Source organism: Myotis davidii, unplaced genomic scaffold (assembly GCF_000327345.1).
Source record: "Myotis davidii unplaced genomic scaffold, ASM32734v1 scaffold1994, whole genome shotgun sequence".
In the NCBI taxonomy this organism is placed as follows: Eukaryota; Metazoa; Chordata; class Mammalia; order Chiroptera; family Vespertilionidae; genus Myotis; species Myotis davidii.
The window spans coordinates 247,932-269,077 of record NW_006285309.1 but is presented as its reverse complement, the minus strand read 5'-3'; the positions used below and the strand labels follow the sequence as shown (position 1 = coordinate 269,077).

Here is a 21,146-nt window from a genome sequence, read left to right as displayed (position 1 = left end):
TCTGGGGCCAAATTGCCTGGGCTGAAGTCCTGGCTCCATCACTTCTAGTGGTATGTCCTTGGGCAAGTTAGTTAACCTTCCTGTGCTTCAGTTTCCTCAAGTGAGTGGATGAGGTGAGGGCTAAAGGACTGAATTGTATAATATGCTTTGAACAGGGCCCAGCTTGTGGTTGGTGCTGTGTTTGCTGCTATTATTACTTCTACTTTAGCATTAGTGTTGACTACTTTGTTATTGTATCCACATCTCATTTCTTCTCTTTACTGCCCCTGATTCATCATCCTCACTGGTCACACGAATTGCCCTAAAAAAAAACACCCCTCAGAACTTGGCATTCTTCCGACATGTATTGTATCTTTTTAAAGTCTTACGCTGTGACTATGACCCACTGTTATCACTCAGACACCCTTCTACTTCCATAGAGTGTTGAGGTGGGTCATGAGGGAAGGGTGATAGGGGGCTGGTGAAAGGGTGAGAAGGAGGAGTTGTATCTGCAGTTTGCTGGGAGTAGACTCCAGCTCTGCATCTCAAACATTGTGTGATTACAAATGAGTTTCTTTATACTTAGAACTGAATCCTTGGGATAGGGATATAGGACATAGAAAGGAACACAGTTTTTAAAATCTCTTGTCTCTGCCATGGTTAATAATGGTGAAATCTGGAAAACCACCAAAAAAAAAAGTCACACATTTATTTTAGGGACATCAGAACAGATCGGACAAGCTGAAATTAATTTCCTATCCCTGAAGTCCAGAGGAGTGGCTCTCTCATCTGAGCGCTAATATCAGTGACTTGCAGCTTGAGCCTTCAAAAAAAAAAAAAACACCCACGAAACTATGATAATAAATTTTTTTCTGAAAAAAGAAAGTAATTCTTTTCTCACATAATTGACTTGTAGATGAACTCTTGGATGGCAGGGTCTTTCTCAGTTGGGAACTGACTACCCTTTCTCTGTAGACTCCTTCTACATCAGTGGGCCTCTAAATTCATAGGGTGCTTCCCCCTCCACCTCAGGCCAATACTGCCTATCTTTCCGCAGTTAATATTTTATAAGGGAAATAGAATAGAACCAAATTTTATTGAGTATACCAAGATGTAGTTATAATAATAAATTAACACCTATGTATATAATTTTACCCTTTCCAAACTTTATGAATACCATTCATGTGAATTAGAGATTTTCAAGTTCAGAAAAGATAGATAAGCAACTTAAACACATGTAGTAAGTGGTCAGGCTGAAATCATCAGACTCCCTAATCCATGCTCTTTCATTGCTACTGTGCTTCCTATGGGTGAGTGAATTAAATATACCTATGTGGGCTTCTTAGGTTGGGGTATCTGTACTTATACTTTTTAATTGTCAGACATTAACAACTTTTTTGAGGGGTGGGGAACCTAATTGTATGCTATTTTATGAAGGAATGTTATAGTCTCCTTATCAGTAAGAATAAAAAATAGGACTCGTGTATTTTTAAGATCTTGCTGTATTTTCCCATGAAATCAGGCAATCAGTGCCTGATATTGGACTGCTCTATATGGGCTCAGCATTGATCCTGAATATATATTTCATAGTTACAGTTTATGTAGTGATCTGGAAATTGGTGTATTTTTATCTCATTTACTCACAATGAGTAAATGTGTTTTCTAGGAAACTGAGGTTCGGACGCTAGGCCCCTTGCGCAAGCCCACACCAGTATTCAACTCCAGGCTGGAGCTAATGCCTTCTTGTTGTGGCACTTTTTATTTATTTATTTATTCATTTATTTATGTCCTTGCCCAAGGATATGTTTCCATTGATCTTCAGAGAAAGTGAAATGAAATAAAGGCAGGGAGGATGAAGGCGGGGGGCGGGGCGGGGGGTGTGGCTGGAGAGAGAGAGAGAGAAGAGAAGAGAAAGAAAGAAAGAAAAGAAAGGAAGGAAGAAAAAAGAAAAGAAAGAAAGGGACATTATTGATTGGTTGCCTCCTGCACGTGCTCTCACTGGGGCCAGGGATTGAACCTACAACTGAGGTACATGCCCTAGACCAGGAATTGAACCTGAGACCCTTCAGTCTGCAGGCCAAAACTCTAACCCAGGGGTCCTCAAACTACGGCCCGCAGGCCACATGCAAAATACAAATATTGTATTTGTTCCCGTTTTGTTTTTTTACTTCAAAATAAGATATGTGCAGTGTGCATACGAATTTGTTCATAGTTTTTTTTTTTTAACCTATAGCCGGCCCTCCAGCAGTCTGAAGGACAGTGAACTGGCCCCCTGTTTAAAAAGTTTGAGGACTCCTGCTCTAGCCACTGAGAAAAACCTGCCAGGGTGAGGGCACATTTTAAAACAGGTGCCAGTGGTTGAGCTATTTGTTTGAAATGGAGTTGATGTTTTAAATAGTATATTCTAAATTGAGGTAAGGAAAGTCAGTAAGTACTGTTTTCTGTTATTACATAGCTAATTGCAGGCATTGATGGTCTATGCATGTGTTCATATACATCACATACTTCCATTCCATCTAAATGCATTTTCTCTTAAAGAAATAACACTTTTGTTCCTTCTCAGGGAGATTCATTTTCTCCACTGAAGGAATTATTGACTCAGTTTCCTGTAAGACAGAGGGTACCTGTATCTATGGAGACATTGTGCAAAATTGTTGGACAGCGAAGATTAAAGATGGGTTGATGATGTGGGCATTGTCAGTGGAGATCTGAATTCATACTTTAAACTTTCTAGATAAGCATTGTCACCGAAAGATGAGATCTGTGTTAATTGAAGGAGTTGAGAAATTTTTTTTTTTTTGATGGGAAGGAAGAGAATATTATAGTTAGGAGGGTATTTTGAAAACCTTTGAAGAATCTTCTTTTATTTAACACTCTTGTACTCAGTTTTTCATCTCTGCTTTCATGTATTATATTCCAGTGACCAACATTCTGCTTGAGTGTCACAGTTCATTTCTACTTGGGGTATATGGACTTGTCTCCCCAGTAAAGACTGAGTATTCAAGGCCAGGGTCACCTCTACTTTTTATGTTGTCATTTTTTTGCCCACAGAATTTCTCATGCAGTCTAGTAAGCTTACTCTAAGGATTTTTAAAGAAATCCAAGATTTTTGTGCGCTGTGTTGAAGAGCTCTTAAGGAAAGATTTGGATACGTCTGTCATCTTCTTTAAAAGATATTTCATACATTTTGCCTTATTTTGCAAGTATTACCTGCAAATAAAAGATAATTTTGAATTAGTCCTAAAATGATCACTTTTTTGGCCTATTAGGAAACTGTCTTATAAATCAATAAGATTTTAATGGTCAAAGGAATTATAATAGCATCAAGTGCTTTTTATAATATACTAGGGGCCCATTGCACGAATTCGTGCACCTTGAGAGGAACTTTGGGCCTCGAGGCTGCAGTGGGCACAGGGGTGGGTGTTGGCCCATCCTGCCACGGCCCCCATCCTGTCTCTGCTGGCAGCCCTGCTCCTGCACTGCCGCTCCTACATGCTGACAGCACCAGCCCGCTTGCACCTGCTTACAGCGCAGAGCGATTGGGGCCAGCACCAGCAGTGGGTGCGAGCGGGGCCAGCACCGTCAGCAGGTGTGAGAGGTTGCTGCTGCCCCGATTGCCCCTCAGGAGCAGGGGGAAGTGGAGAAGCCCGCAGGGGTGATTGGGACTGGCAGCCACTGCTCATGCCCGCAGATAGCACTGAGTGATCGGGACTGGCAGCGGTGCAAGTGGCGGCTCCAGCGCCGGCAGTGGGTGCGAGTGGGGCCGGCGCCGGCAGCAGGTGCCAGCGCCGGGTGGGACTGTGGCACACAGGAGGGAGGAAAGAATTTTCAGTAACCACCAGAGGTTCACCCCCAATGACAGTGACCAGCACCCTACTGTGGTCTGGCACCCCCGCTCACCTGCTCCACCATCCCGCCGCAGCCAACGCCTGCCATGTTCCATGCTCTGCTGCCTGCTGCCAATGCCTGCCATGTTCCACGCTTGCCCCCTGGTGTTCAGTGAATGTCATAGTGACCGGTTGTTTGGTTGTTCAGTTGTCCGGCCATTTGGTCTATTTGCTGATACAAATAACCATTTCATTCTATTTCTTTTTTCCCTAGAGTTCTATTTTGGTTACTATATAGAGAAGAACACTGAACTTCGAAAATAAAATGTTAGAAACGATAGGTAAGATCTATTCTTTTCTATTTTTATAAAAATTGAAACTCATTCCACTAGGATCTTTGAAAAACAGTATATTCTGTATAACAGAATTCTATCTATCGTAACATAGTTTTTAAAAGTCTTTATCTTCTAGCATGATAGTAGGTAATGTGTTTCTATATTTGGACAATTTCGTCTGAAGTGTTACAAAACATTTATAAGCAAAAGTTAAAAGCACATGAGATGTTTTACTAATTATGGGTTTTATGCTTAATGTAAACCCACTTCTCATGCATGAACCTAATGTTGGCTCATGTTTATTTCTGAATAGCACCAGAAAGTTTAACAGTATTTTTAATACTGAAAAAGATAATTTCCAATGCCATATTTTTACTTTATAGCAGGTAAAATACTACTGAGTGCTTGCTTTTAAGTTGCTAAAGATAAGTAACAAAAACGTAGGCTGACAAGCTTCAGTGATGATAGAAGGCAGTTTAATTTCTACATGAGATCATTTAAGTTGAAATATTCAGATTTCCCCAGATCATGTGTTAATTTTTTTTACACTGTTGTTTAGCTGTAGAGAAGCTGGTTTGTGGAACTAGTTTTGGGTGTGTCAGGCGTGGTACACCCAGTTGCTGTTGTCCCTCCTCTGACACCACAGTCCGCACCTACTGCAGGGAACCCCTCAGGTGTGAGTGTGGAAAGGTATCTGGGTTTCTGTCTGGCACCTGGATGAGTGCTGCTGGTGTTCTGACAGCTGTGTGTGTTGAGGGGTAGGGTGGGAGTGGGTGGTAGAAAAAGAAGGAACTGTTTTTCTGATCATGGGAATCATTACTGTGACTTTTGTTCCTGCTGCTGTGCCAATAATGAAAATGCATGGAGCACAGTGCACGATACACACCCCTTATCAGAAAAAAAGAAAATGCACCCATTTAATACTGCAGTCCCACATGATAAAGACTGCTCTCCACATAGAAAACCTCCTCATAAGAAAGTGGAAAGCAAAGGGGACATTTAAAATTAAATTATTTCTTTCTAGTTTTTATTCTAAAAGCTGTTACTAAATTGCACACCTTCCAAGAAGTGACAGGGGAATTAGTACTAGATTTTTATTCAGAGATACTGTAGGAAATATGACCCAGAATAAAGTTCTCATGTGTCTCTTTATCATTATTTGCTTTTAAAATTCTGCATATGAGTAAATATTGTTTGTTTAAATTTGTATATGTTTGTAAACTCACAGTCAACATTAATTCGTGTTTTAATTTCCAATTTCTGTATAATTCCACCTTTAATATTATACGTAAAAAGTGTTTCTGGTGATAATGTATATATAATAATGCAATAATGCATATGTAAATTTTCTATTTAAATTTTTGAAAAAACATTTGAAGTATTAGAAAGTGGTGCTTTTGAGGAGATATGCATTATTGTGATGTATTTTCAAGTAAATTCTCAAGTATAGAATGCTTTGCTCTTAAGATATGAAATTGTCATATTTTGGATGTTATAACATTATCCACATTCACTTATTTGTGAGTTATATTTCTGTTTTTTCTTATGTGTAAATGAAATTTTTAAAAGGTGAAAATGTCAGCATTTGCAAGATCCCAGAGCATTTAGTCTTCAGTAGTTTTTATTAAAGAGTTCAAATAGCTGGCTTTAGAACTCAAATATACTTTATCCGAATTAGTTTCTGTACTTTACGATTAGCTGCGTGTAGCCTACACCCTAACTCCTGCTTCCCAACAGACTCTGAGGAGAGACCTCAAGGTTTGAGGGACATGTTTCTAGTGACACATTTCAGTCCCTCTTTTTTTTTTTTCTGAGTCAGTTTTACGGTCTCAAAAGGAACAGTTTTAGGCTGTCTATGAGCATGGGTTGATGTGCGCGTGTGTTTAGATCCTGTTATTGACGGGTGCTGCTCTTTGGTGCAGACAAAAACCGGGCCCTGCAGGCAGCAGAGCGCTTGCAAGCCAAGCTGCGAGAGCGTGGGGATGTGGCCAACGAAGACAAGCTGAACCTTCTGAAGTCGGTCTTGCAAAGCCCACTCTTCAGCCAGATTCTGAACCTCCAGACCTCTGTACAGCAGCTGAAAGACCAGGTAGGACATCCTTCACCCACAGCAGGCGTCCATGGGATGGCACGGATCTTGGGAAAGGCTTGTGTGGTGTCCCTCGAAAGCTGATTTTTGTATGTGTTAATGAATAGTTAATGAAGTCATTTAAACCTCCAAACGAGACACTCAGATTCACTGTGGCTTCCCCCACCCTAGTTATTTTTGTAAAGGCTGTTGCTGTATACTGTAGATGATATGACATTGTGTTGAAAGCTGTGTGAATGCTAAAGAATGAGCCCCTACAGGAGGAGGGGGTAATAGAATATGTTTAGGGTGGATGGCTGTAGACTTGGTTTCCATCATCACCACAGCTCATTGTTCCTGTGGTCTTGCTCTTTCAGATTCAGACATTCAGTACACTCACAAGATTTCAGATAAGCCTGGATTTGCATGTGTAATCGTGTGTGAGGAAGGGAAATCACCTCTATTTTGACAGTAAAAGGAATAATTACATTGTCATCAGTTAGAGGAATTGCAGTTCTCACTTCTTAAAGAAGTGTAAGTAGCAATTCCTTTCGTGACAGCATCAGATGGTGACAAACACTGGAACTTCTAAATGTAATAACACAGTATTTTTTTCTGTAAAAATTATGAGCATTAAAAAGTCCTAGCATTTATATTAAAACCGAAACATATCACAATGACAGAATGAAAATTGAAGTCAGCTGTTCTTTGAATTTACTTATTTTAATTGCCATTTCTCAGGATTTAAAGAATATATTTTTAAAATTGTTATTATCCTCACAAGGCTTGAAGTCAGTCAATGCCTCCATTCCAAGCTAACTCCCATTCTAATATTTTTCACATTACTTTAATGGTAATGGATGACTTGCTCGCAATCATTCTGCCTTAAAAGATGAAAAATGAAACTTGAAGACTAGTTTTATAATTCAGTGAAAGTTCAGTTCCACTGGAAAAAAAAAAACCCACAAAAAAAAAACAACTAAAAAGAATGTGCCAAATGCAAAAAGAACCAATAGTAGCGATAGAGAAGGAATTTGTTTAATGTCATGAAAGTTCTTAATCTATATATTTTGGTAGCCAAAACATCAGGAAGAATATTAAAAAATCTTTTTCTCTAGTGAGTTTCTATGTAGTGATTTTTAAAGTCATTATCATGAATTGAGAAGAAGGTATGTTTTTGTTATACTCAGTCGTATTTGTCCCCTTTGCAAGTTATTGAAAAGATTGGTTTTAGGTACTCGTTTCCAGAATGGATGGGCGAGGTTTTGGAGAACCAGCATCCTGAATATAGGTGTGATTATGATGTGGAAAACTACCTGGTTATTATTCAGAGTGTGTGAAGTTGAGCAGATGTCTTCTCCCTTTATTGTAGTACGAAGGTATGATTAGAATGAGAGGAAAAGTTGAAACAAAAAGTACTAGTAAGTATGTCAGGAAATACTACAAGCCCAATGAGATAACTGTCAAAATACCCCTTCTAGTCGCCTCATGTAAGCGGAATAGTGTTTGTCCTTACCAGGTATATAGAAGGGAGGGAAAAAGAGGCCTATTCGTTGTGGAGCTTTTTTTTACCATTTCCAGGTAGAAGTAGGATATGGGCCCCACATGATTCAGCTGCATCCTCCTTGGGAATGTATGGCGCACAGCACTAGATGCTGATACATTTCAGAACTAAGTAAGCTGAGAGGTTGGTGAATTCTGTAGGCATGTCTTATATGCCTTTGGACTTTTGGCTCTTTGTTCACCTGTCCAAGTACTGTAAGGGGCCAAGGAGGACCATGTGGCCGACACCCTGTTTATCACAACAGCTTGGAGAGATTGTGTGACTAGAACTAGAATTCGTCCTTTCATAACCCTTTTTAAACTCTGCAACCTGTCTCACATCATCCACTCTCCCCCAAAGGCAGGTGCTTATCTGATAAAAGTTTAACTTCTGTTAAAACCTCCGATAAGTTCCCAGTTGTTTTGAATTGTCACTTTAGTCTCCATTCTTTACTAATTCAACTTCATTTGTTTATTGAACCAGATTTTTTTTTCTTGTATGACTAGAGTAACATTTCAAAAATTTCTATTATTTTTTGTTTTAAAGTTTAAACAAAAATATTCTAAACTTTATGTTAGATTTAAATTTTCCATATAGTTTTCCAACTAGTAATTTGTTAATATTTGTAGTTTAATTAGTGCATCAAAGGAATGAAGTTTTTTGTGCTTTGAAATCAGTAGCTGCACAGATCTGATCAATAGCTAGCTTTTGTTTAGGCTGGTCCTAAATTATCTTTTCAGGTTATCTTTTTATATGCACAATAGGTGCAAGTGACTATCACCATCTTTTTTAGTATTGGTATATTGGGCCCCTCTGATTTTTCTTCACCATAATTCTCCTGTCTTTTCAAAAATCAAAGGAAGTGAATAATTCAAAAGCTTAAGGTAAATGCAGCATATTGGAGAACATGATCATATTGTTGCTTTACTGACAGATGCTGACATGCCATGTTGAATTAAGCCTAGTATTTCTTCCCCTCAGATCCTCCTCATTACTTCTATTCAATAATGTTTAATTTTTCTAATTTGCTCTTCAGTATTAAGACTGCCCTTAGATATCAAACTGTTTCCCTTTGGCAAATTAAACACTTGACAGGTGTGTAACTGAGAGGGCAAAGAAAGCCATGCCCTGAAGGGATGTGCTATTTAAATATTGTCAAAAATATTAACAGGTCTGAGAGTATAATTGATGCCTCTGTTTAACTCTGCCACACTGTGTATTGTTCTAACCGCCAGCTAAAAGGATGTGTGCTATTAAACCTGAATAATCGCTAATGGCTCCAGTTTATTTCCTACTGCATGATTCCTGTTAAGTGAAGAGAAGGAGAAAAGAGAAATGGGACTGTGTGTCAATGATCTGTCAAGTACAAATTCTATTGTAGTGTCCTCCCTGTCACCTAGCCATCACAGCTAATAACTGCGGAGCTCAATGTGTATTCATGACAAAAATCCAGCCATTGAGGGGCAAATAAACACGTTAGCAGTTTGATAATAGGAATTTGTCAGCCATGAGAAAATTGGATTTGCATATTTATTCTATGATGTTTCTCCCGTCCGGTATAAGTGCATGTTACTTTCTTGATGAATTAATTGCTTTGCCTTATGAATTGACCACAGGCACTAAATCAAACATCTTTTACCCTGAGTTATTTATAAGAAAACTGTGGATTAAAATTATTAATTTTTTAAAATTTTATTTATTAAGGTGATTGGGGTGACATTAGTCAACATGAACATATAGGTTTCAGGTGTGGGTTTCTGTGTTACAAGATTTGTATACTGCACTGTGTGTCCACCACCCAAAGCCAGATCTTCTCCTGTTACCTTATATTAGGACCCCCATCTCCCTCTACCCCCTTCCCTCTGGCAACTACCACACTACTGTTTGTGTTCATGAGTTTCAGTTTTATATCCCACATATGAGTGAAATCCTATGGTCTTAGCTTTTTCGGACTGATTTATTTCACTTAGCATAATGTTCTCATGGTCCATCCATGTTCATAGAAATTTGGGACTAATTTTTTTAAGTTTATATTGCTGAGTTTTTCTTTTTTAAGTTATGGCAACAGAGACCAACAGTAAGATTGAAGAAATGATGTGGGTAATTCAGGTTACAAGAGCTGCTGATGTGGGAACCAAGCTCTGAGGCTCTGAATATTTTAGAGGACTCTCCTTGTAATGATTTTCAGGTTTTTTTGGAGAGTAACACTCTCTTTTTTGTTTTTGGTCTTGTTGTTTGATATTTCCAGGCTTCTGGTTCATTCAGCTTTCTCCCAGAAAAGTCTTGGCTCCTATACATATCATCTAGAATTAGATGCATAATGCATATATACACAAAATTAAACCAGATTTTTCTAAATTTTTCCTTGAAAATTTTGACATCACTTGAAAAACTAGAGAGATACTGACTTAACATAAAATCAAGTTGGAAATTACTCTTTTGTGTTAGTGAAGATTATTATATTTTTCATTTTTATGCTTTTTAAACATATAGTTTTATTTCAGAGAGGGAGGAAAGGAGGGAGGGAGGGAGGGAGAGAGAGAGAAAGAGAGAGAGAGAGAGCGAGAAACAGAGAGAGAGAGAGAGAGAGAGAGAGAGAGAAACATCAATGATGAGAGAAAATAATTGGTTGGCTGCCTCCTGCACGTCCCTACTGGGGATCGAGCTCACAACACATCCATGTGCCCTGACCAGGAATTGAACTGTGACCTCCTGGTTCATAGGTTGACACTCAACCACTGAACCACACCAGCTAGGCTCATTTTTATTCCTGAAATATGATCTTCATGGTATGAATTTTTGGTTTGCATTTCTATGTTTCTAAGTTTTTCCTCAGTTTGGTTTCTAAGATTTACTTGCTTGGTTTATATTTCTTTGTTTCCAAGTTTTACTGTTCACATTCCAAAAACAAATTTGACAAAACTTCTGATGGCAAAACATGTTGCCTAACAGGTGATGCAAAGATAAATCTTCACAAAGATCAAATAAAAATATCAGAGAAGTAGATATTTCTAGGACCTTGGTTTAGTAAAATTGAGTATATCTTTTCCATTTCCCAGGGGCAAAGACCAAACAAAATAAAACGAAAAAGCTGGATAATTATTTATTGCTTGGTGTGAGACCTCATTCAGGGAACCAAAATTTCCCTTGACGATGGGAGGGTTATCTCATGGATGCTTTTATAAAAGAAGGCTCATAATTATTTATTAATAAATCTTTACTGAGCACGTGAAATAAACTATAGTGAATAAATAAGATGGAAGTTCTTGTTATCCAGACAGGAAAACAGAACATATATATTCTTATGTAATCGAATAGAAAAAGCAAGACGGTAGGTGGTATGAGAGGAACGGATTGCTAACTTTGACTTGAAGTTTGCACTGGAGATAGCATATAAGATGGACCTTGAAGAGAGAGTAGGAGTTTTCTGCAGGGGTGGGAGAAATTATTTAGGTGGTGGGAACAATGTTTACATGGGTATAGAGCAGTTCTCAGCTGGGTGTGATTTGACTTTCTCCCATCCTAAGGGACATTTGGCAATGTCCGGAGACATTTTTGGTTGTCCTAATTTAGAGATGAGGATGGCATGCCGCTGGCATGTAATGGGCATGCTGAACACCCACCCTCGCTGCACACAACAACCCTCCTGAACAGAATGGTTGAGTCTACAACGTGTGCAGGACTGAGGTTGCCAAACTGTGAAATAGTCACATGCAGACCTGGATTAGAGAAATTGAATATATGCAGGCTATTGCCAAGAGAGGAAACTTTCCAGCCAGATTGTGAAGGATTCTGTAATTTAAGGTTTTGTCTTTTAAACCATCTTTGCTCTTTTGCATTCAGCTTTCTGTGTCAAACTTCATTGTATCAAGCTGAAATTGTATTAACTCTATCTTCTGACTGTTCCATTAGATAAAATATTTTAACAATCGCATTTTTTTTATTTCTCTAAATTTAAAAAAATTGTCGTAAAAGACACATAATATAAAATTAAGGTCAGAGTTTTAATAACGGTTTGATAGATAAGAGCTTCAATTATAATTGTAAAATATATCAGTTGGTCTCCTAAGAGATGATTCTTTCATCTTTCTAAGAATGAAATACACTAAGAACACACACTAAGATTACATCACATTCTAATTTATAAAAGCGATGGCTTTTCTGCCAGAATGTGCATGAGGGAATGTACACCCTGTTTTATTTTCTCCGATACTTTGTCTTCAAATAGGAGCAACTTTTAGGGAACCTTGAAAAAATAGGTAGTCCGTGTGTGTTTCAGAGAATCACTTTCAGATACGTGATACCAGCGAGGGTGCGGGATGGAACTCACTGTTCTGGGGCATGCCTGCAGGGCCACCATTCTACAGGCACATGTGTGTAAGACTTCTCAATCCAGCTCATGGCCAGAGTGTTTTGGTATATGCTACGTTTAAGCCGTAGCATCAGTGGTTCTGATAATTTCTTACTTTTAGATTTTTACAATTGATGGAGAGATGAGAATTTTGATAGCTGAGCCTTTTGTTGCTCTGTCTTTGACTTTGGTAATCACAGAGATACTGTTTTGTGCCATTCGTGTCTCCAAGGGCAGAAATGCCTGTTTCCTCAGCTTTATTTTACTCCTTATGTAAATGACAGAAACATGCCCCCTCTCTCTGTGGTTTCTAAGTGGAGATGGAAACGAAGCTGATTCATCTGTAGGCTTGCAGTGACTCCTGTCTCTCAAAAATGTGTAAGCTAAATTATGACTTGGTGTCGGTAAGGGGAGGGGGACAGAAAGAAAGAAAGAAAATATGGCCCTGGCTTGTCGTAGACATGGGAATAATAAATAAATGCATCATTGATATTTCTATCTCTCCCTTTCCCTCCCTCTTGAAATCAATAAAAATATATTAGAAAAAAGAAAGAAAATAAGTCTTGACCCCATTAACAGGAATTATCTAAAAACCGGAGTAGAATTCTTCCCTGTTCATATTGCTTGTGAGAATGAAAAGAGGTTTTTCTTATCCCTGAAATGGTTTTACTTTCATGGGAGATCACTGCAGCCGCGTACCAGAAAAGTGTCTGTGTCTTGAGACTCTGAAGTACATGGTCTAAGAGAAGTTTAAAGAAAAGAAGTGATTCTTATGTTTCTACATTTACCATAAAGTTTATTTACTGTAGGAATTTCAAATACTTTATTTTTGGTACAATAACAGCTTTTAAATGTTTGTTCCTTTAACTAAACGTTTGTAAATATAGAGCCTTTGAAAGGACTGAAATTCTTGTTTTATGCTGGGCAAGAGGCACTGTTCAAGCTTTTTATACAGTGCTGGATTAAAATGCAACACCATCTTGCCATTGGGTATGCATGTGTGTCTAAAACAGCAAATGGTGTTAATTGTGTGGTGTTTTTGTGACAAAGTTAAATGCTCTTTGGAGGGGAAAAATGTGAAATTTACTGGGTATAACCTAAACGAGTTTTTTTTAACCCAAGAATTTAAGAACAGTCAGCTTACCTTTGAAGCTATTGCAACAATAACAGTTACCTTTATGAAGCCCTCAGGTACTATGGACTTTGTCTCATTTAACCAGTCCATCTGCTCAGAGGTAGATGGGGGTTATCTCTGTTTTGTCCAGCGAGGAAAATGGGGTTTCAAGATGTTATGTATTACAGTCCCATGATTATTTGTAACTACCAGTTTGTACATCTTAATTCCTTCAGTTGTTTTTTTTCCACCATCTCACCGACCTCCCTCACATCTAGCAACCATTAAAATGTTCTCTGCATCTAAAAAAGAAAAAGAAAAAGAAGGAAAGATGTTATGTAACTTAATCTGGACCACAAAATTATTCATTGGTCGACTTAGGAGAAGAATATAATTCTGTCTGATCCCAAAGCCAATGCTTTTTACTTTTAATTACATTATTTCTAAACTCTTACTTCTCTAATATAAAGGAACAAATAAGTTGGGGAGGGGGCTGTTAATAGCATTCCTAAAGAGAATTGCACTTAAACGAAACATTTTATAAGATCAAATTTATTAAGATTGTCGTTTGTCTTAAATTCTGCCCTCACATTTTAACCAGAGGGCCTTTAAAATATAAACTAAAACTTTCATTCAGGTTTTATTTATAATTATGCTCAACTTTAAAGTAAATGAAAATAGTGGAATGGAGAGGCAATATGGCAAAGTAATATTAGTCTTCATGTGTTCATTTTCATATACAGGGGTTTACAGTGGCAATTACACAAAACAGAATTAATGAAAGCTGTTGTAATTATCACAACCTGGGTGTCTTTTTTGATATGAACTGTAAAACTACTTTTGTATGCCCTTGTATGTATTTATACTTGCCTGTAAGGTTTTGTTTTATTTTTATTTTTCTCTAAGCAGAGTGTGAACAGCGAATCCATTTTGTCTTCTGAAAATGTAGGACTGATAGGAAAAACACAGCAAAAATTCTAACATGTCGTTTGCCTAAATTTTCATTTTTCTGAATTACTGTTTTTCTTGACATTTAAATTAGATTAACTTCATTTTGATATCTTCTCCCCTTTGATGTAGAAATTTTGTATGTCAGCATTTTTTGATAAGAACATTATTTTTGCTTAAGCTACATTCTTTACATTTTTTCCCTTGGCAGTTTTGCTAAGAAAGCACAGAAGTGTTGAGATTTAAATAAAGAAAAGACATTCTGCAAATACCCGTCAACACACATGCCTAGGCTGGGTGTACGTGCTGTGCTCCACTTGCTGTTTGTTCAGCATGCAGAGCAGTGTAGGAATGGATTGTAGCTCAGGTTTGCTTGGAGTCCACTTACTGCGAATAAAAACCATGCCATTTCCATCTTTGAATACCTTCTACCTAACATGATACTTGACTCACACTCAACAAATGATTGCTTAATTAATTGAGTACATGAATATTTTTAAATACCCACAACTGTTGTACATTAATAATGTATCCTTCCTTATTAGAGAACTATTTTTTTACATAAATAAATTAGCCAAATAAATGAAGTTGGATTGAAAATTCGGAGTTTTTCTCCTAGTAACCATATTGATAAGATGTTCTCTTTCTCCTCCTCTTCCTTCTCCTCATCATAGCAATTAGCAGGTATTAAGTTCTTACTGTGAACTATTCTCTACAGTTACCTGTTTCATCATTACAGCAATATTATGAAATAGATAATATTATTTTCCTCACTTTACCGATGGGGAAACAGAGGCACAGAAGTTAAGTGGTCAAGCTAGTATTTGAAGGCAGGCAGGCTGGCTTGAGAACCCAGGTCTTAATCATGAAGCTGTGTCATGTTCTGTTTCGCTGTCCTCATAAATGTCTTAATGAACATATTTTAATGATTTCCTCGATAAGTAAGGGTTTATTTCTTAAAGTGAAAATGCACTTGTAGTGTGTGTGTGTGTGTGTGTGTGTGTGTGTGTGTGTATCTCTTCATTGACCCTCTTTTTTTCCCTTCTTTAGTTGTAAAATGGGAACTAAATAACATGGATCTAGCAGCTCTAAGGCATAAGCCTGATGCTTACCAAGCACTTAATAAATATTAGTTCTCTTATTCCTTTTCCTCCTATTTGAAATTTAATTGTCTGAGGCAGTAGTTCTCAAACATTTCAGTCTCATGACCTGATTTTATTCTTAAAAATTATTAGGGACCACAGTGCGCTTTTGTTTATGTTTTGTATACATCAGTATTTATGAGGTTAGAAATTAAAATTGAGAAATATTTTAAATTATTATTTATTAATAGTTTTAAATTAGCTGTAATAAACCCATGATATTTAAAAACTAGTGGCCCAATAATGGATTCGTGCACCCATGGCCGAAGGTGGAATTGCGCAGCCCCGCGAGGAATTGGGCTCCCTCTGTGGTTCTGGGGTGCATCACCTGAGAACTGCAGCTGCCAAGTTACCACAGCTCAGCAGCTCCTGTGTTGAGTGTCTGCCCCCTGGTGGTCAGTGTGCATTATATGTACCGGCTGCTCAGGCAGTCGGATGGTCAGCAGGTCACTTAGCCTTTTATATATGTAGATTAGTGAGAGGAGTGGCATTGCTTTACATGTTTGCACATCTCTTTAATGTAACTTAATAGAAAATAACGGGATTCTCATATCTGCTTATGCAGTTGATCTGTTTGGATTTGTGATCTTACTTAGTTGATACATTTAGAGAAAATCTGATGTCACACAGATATTTAGCTCCGAAAAGTTGTCATATAGCCATTTTAGATACTTGTGGATATCTTTCTTTGATAGGGCTACCAAGCTCTTCTTGGTAGTTTCTCAAAGTTTAGTTACAATGTAGAATCTGACACCAAATCAATGAAAATTTTGTATTTATTTAAGTCTGTTTCTTTTGCTCTTTGAATATTTTATTTTAAATATATTTTTATTAATTTCAGAGAGGAAGAGAGAGAAACGTCAATGACGAGAGTCATTGATCGGTTGCCTCCTGCACGCCCCCCAAGTGGGGATCAAGCTGGCAACCAGAGCATGTGCCCTGACCACGAATAGAACTGTGACCTCCTGGTTCATATGTTGATGCTCAATCACTGAGCAACACTGGCCGGGTCAAATATATCAAACCTATGCATAATTTTGTATCATACTGGTCATCTGGAAAATGTGAAAGGTAGAAAACATATGCTTCATTTTATAATACAAAAAAAAATTACACTTGGAGCTTCTCATCTTATCAACAGAGTCTTTAAATTATGGGAAGTTGCCATGCTTAAGGTGGCAAATACAAGTTTTCCAAAATTCTAATTATCACTTGAAAGCTCAAATTTTATTATGACCACAATTGCTGTCAGTTATTTTCCTTGAAGTGACAGGCTTACTTCCTTCATTTTCAAGAAATTATCTGCTCTATAGCTAAGTAATCGCTTTTTGATAGTCAGTAATTTTTTTAAGTAATAATGGTGCTCATGAAAAAATTATAGCTAGTTCAGGTTGCAACTCAAGTAATAGTAGTTTTCCTCTAGACAACAATTTTAATTTTTATGCAGTACAAGTACTTTAAAAAGATATACTATACACCAAGCATGTCAAACTCATGGCCTGCGGGTCACATGCCTCGTTTATTTGGCCTGGGTTAGCCTTTGAGTTTGACATGCTTGCTGTACACACGAGTCAAGATTTTAAAAGATTAATAATTTTACTATTCCACCAAGAACTTTATCTAGTGATTCAGTGGGTGGGGAAATAGACTGTTGCTCCTGATGAGAGGAGATGAGAAGAATTTGCTGTCATTTTCCTTTTTCATCCTACCACAGATTCCTAGTGATGCGAATAAAAAATAAAGGTATTATTAAAACAATCAAATCCTGTGACAAAAAAACACTGTTTATGAAATTAGGGAAATCTGATTGGAATCTTAGTGGAAAGTTAGGGGATAGATTAAAGATCTTGTTACATTTTACTTCATTATTGGACCTAACTTTTTTTACGTGGTAAACCTCAAAAGATTTTTATAACAATGCATAATGAAAATAGTTTAAAACAAATCTGTGACTGTTTTAATTTCAAGCTATTTTCTAGTCTTTATCAAAGTGTTCATATATGTTTTAGGAAATTGGTGGTCTGATCCTTTTATGTAGAATATTTCTAAATAGTTTAGTTAAATTTAGACCTTCTTTTAAAATTACTTTACAAAATATACATGGAGCACTTTTCATTATGCTGTCTGAGGCCAACATTTTAGTGAGTATGCATTTTAATCAATATATTTTATGATGTAATTTTAAGAATGAATAAAATCTTTATAGATGCAGTTTTGTGTGAAAACCAGAACATTATAAAATAGCATAGCCTGCTACTTGGCCTTTTACTTAGGTTGATGACATTGTATAACAGTACAAAGTCTTGTACTTGATCTTGTCACTTAATAAGCTAATGCAATCAGCATTGACTTGGGTAGGATGGTAATCATCCATATATAGTTGTCTAAATAACGAAAGGGAGAAGACAAGAATCTTACTTACTCTTTAATACATTTTCTTCTTTAGGTTTGAGTGTTCTTGGCTTTCCACCTTGAGTTTCATGGTTCATAGTTTATCCTTTTTAGCACAGGGAGATTTTAAGACAAATATGGCACTGAAACTCTGTACTTTTTACATAGGGACAGGACCAGAAGATTTGCATTTTGATTACTTAGAATGACTATTCATTTTAAAACAGTTTTTATTTAGCTAAACATTCTTGGGTTAAAAAATTATTCTCTAGATTCAATCTCCTTACCTTTTAAATTGATCAGCTAATGATAGTCAACAGCTACTTTAAAATACCTGCAAATTATAATGTGGTTTTTAGACCACTATCTGCTTTGCTACTCAATAATCGTATCTAGTAAAAGAAAGGTGGGTGAATTAATCCTGGTGGAGTAATTTTATAGGATATTTAACATATTAGTGATTATAGAAAGCATTTATTTGCCTCTTTAATTACTTTCTCTTCAACTAGAACCTAATATCTTAAATATTTGAGGTGCTCACTAAGTATTTGAATGAATGAAAGGAAGGTCTCATAGAAAATGTAAAATTCTGCTTATTTCATTTGAAAATGCCCCTCACCCCTATATAACTTGCTGCTACATTTTGTATCTTGTTTAGTTCAGGAGCTGTGAGCGACTTTATGTCCAAAATAGTCTCATCACATTAAGCTAATCCCCTTTGAACATGCAACTCCATTTCTTTGATTAGCTTTAAAAATAAGGATCATTAAATCAAAGTGCCACCATCAATTATTGTGGTAGGGTTTTTGCCTGTTCAATAATGCATCAAAGTTGTGCTCTAATCAGTATTTCACTGAAAGATTTATGTAAAAGGAGGCCTCCTTTGGTTGCAAATTTGAAATGCAGTTCTATTATGTATAAAAAATATTTTTCCTGTGATAGCTAGGATTTTAGGTGCTGTATGTCATTGAATACCCTCAACATCCTATCCACCTTGCATTTCATACTTGGGATCAGTTCCAGAGAGTGTTTTACAGCATTTTTTTAAATTCACTTTTTTTTGTTCATTTGTTTTGAAAAAAAAAAGGACAAGGTGCAGATTTTAAAAAGTTTCCCTTTCTATGAGGTACACCTGTTTTGTCAGATTCCCCAGAGAGTGCCTATTTCTTATTTCTCATTATATTAAGGAATTATAAAAAAAGTGGGAAATTGAGCTAGCAATATATGTTTATAAATTTTTTTGAAGTCTGTGAAGTTAGGGTTGCCAAAGAAGTGGTCATTTTTCTTCCTTCAAGATAATATACATTTTGGCTTTTCAATGATAGAAATGTAATGCCCCTCAAATGTCCATAGTGCTTGGATCATTTTATTCTTGTTGCTATACTGAGCATTCAAAGTTGCAGTAACGGAACCACAAGTAAATTCCTTTTGATCCTAAGCAGTCATCTTTGTAAGACAGTACTTTGGAGAGATTGATGTTGGCCATTTAAATAGAACTAAACACATTAACTTCCTTTTCAATTAACAACCCAGGAAAGATAGATGAAACTTAAGAAGACAATATTTCAATATTTTTGTAGTAGATTTCGTTATGTGACTCTGCATACTTGAAGAATTTGGTTAAGCTTAAGTACTTAGATCATATCAATATAATCAAAATATTTAAGTCATTGATTTTTTTGTTATTTTTGGAATGATATTAATTTTAAAGACTAGGTATTATTATTGGGAAAAAACATAAAATTATAATTTTGAAATCTCTCAATTATGTCAGCCTTGTCCCAGTGTGTAAAAGTATAAGATAACATAATGGTTATTTTTTTCTTCTTGTAATTTGATCTGCAGATAAATGATTACCGGTTTCAAAAATGTATAATTGTTGGGGGTAAAACCCATTTGCTGACGATTCATTTTGACTTGAGTACCTGTTAAAGGATTTATTCTGGGAATGGAAATCAGCCCGTTAAATTCATAAGAAGCCTGAGGAGGGTCATCCATCACAGTAATAGAGGAAGCTCCATATTCAGATAGACATGTACTTTCTATGGTTCCCTTTATTTAGGGTGAGTGCCTGGTAATTGAACTGTAAATTCCGTGTCATAAAAGGTTTAGCTTGATACGTAGAGGCTATTTCTACTTTTTTAAAGAGAAGTAGTTTTATGTCATTCACTGGGGTGTCCAGGTTCTGGATTCTGGTTGTATCAGTTAGTTTGTAAACTTAAAAAAAAATGTTTAAAAAACGTTTACAGTAAAGGGAAAAATTATATAGCTCAAAGTTTTTTTAGAAATCAAATATACACATATAACCCCTCACCTAAATAACAATATAGACAGTTACCACCACTCCTAAGACTGTTGGTGTCCCCTCAGTCAGCCCTAACCTTCTCCCTAAAAGGAATCACTATTTTTGTGTAGCCTATTTGAGATATAATTAATATATAACATCGTGTAAGTTTAAGATATAGGACATGATATTTGACATACGTATATATTGTGAAATGAATGCCACAATTGGGTGAGTTATCCGAGAACTTACATAATTACTGTGTGTGTGTGTGTGTGTATATGTGTGTGTGTGTGTGGTGAAAACATTTAAGATCTACTCTCTTAGCAGTTTTCAAGTGTACAATACCGAATCATTAACTATAGTCACCTTGATGTATAGATCCTGTAACTTATTCATCCTATAACTGGAGGTTTGTACCTTTGACCACCATCTCTCCCTTTCTTCCTGCTCCAAACCTCTGGCAACCCCCAATCTGCTCTCTCTTTCTATGAGATAGCTTTTTTAGATTCCAGATAAAAGTCAGATAATACACTGTTTTGACTTTTATCCCACAAATAAGTATTTGAATTTTATATAAATGCAGTCTGTACACACACATACACACAGGCCAGATTATTATGACCACCTGACGTTTGTAGGCAAATTACCTATAATTTCGTGCTGAAGTTGCTAGAGGGCCAGTCCATTATAAATAGGGAAGCAGGGTGTTTACCACGACAGTAGAAGTGATTTTTTTTCTGAAGATATGGGTAAACAACGCGATTTAACAGCCTTTGAAGGTGGGATACGTATACGTATACGTATACATATACGTATACATGCACATACACACACATACATATATATGTGTATATATATACACACACACCCACACCCACACACATATATATATGTATGTATATGTATATATATATATATACACACACACACATACATACACATACATACTTACTGAGTGGGCAGATTATTATGACCACCCCATCAGTACTTCATTGGGCCACCGTTTGCCTTCAATACTGCCGTGACTCTTCTTGGCATTGACTGCACGAGATGTTGAAAGGTGATGCCATGCCTGGTTAATAGCACTGTCCATTTTTGTGAGATTTGATGTTTGTGGAACCAGCTGCCTGATGGCTCTTTTAACTTCGTCCCACAACTGCT

The 21,146-nt window shown here is 36.8% G+C and overlaps 1 protein-coding gene across 6 annotated transcripts in view; it reads left to right on the top strand.

Moving 5' to 3' along the window:
* The window catches only part of MPDZ (multiple PDZ domain protein), a 172,050-nt gene that overhangs the window by 23,666 nt on the left and 127,238 nt on the right, over positions 1-21,146 (top strand). For all 6 annotated transcript variants that reach the window (XM_015558970.1, XM_015558971.1, XM_015558969.1 and 3 more), the window contains exons 2-3: positions 4,081-4,147; positions 6,064-6,230. In XM_015558970.1, the coding sequence (XP_015414456.1) occupies positions 4,132-4,147; positions 6,064-6,230 (183 nt within the window). In that variant the 5' untranslated portion in view covers positions 4,081-4,131. The remainder of the gene's footprint in view (positions 1-4,080; positions 4,148-6,063; positions 6,231-21,146) is intronic.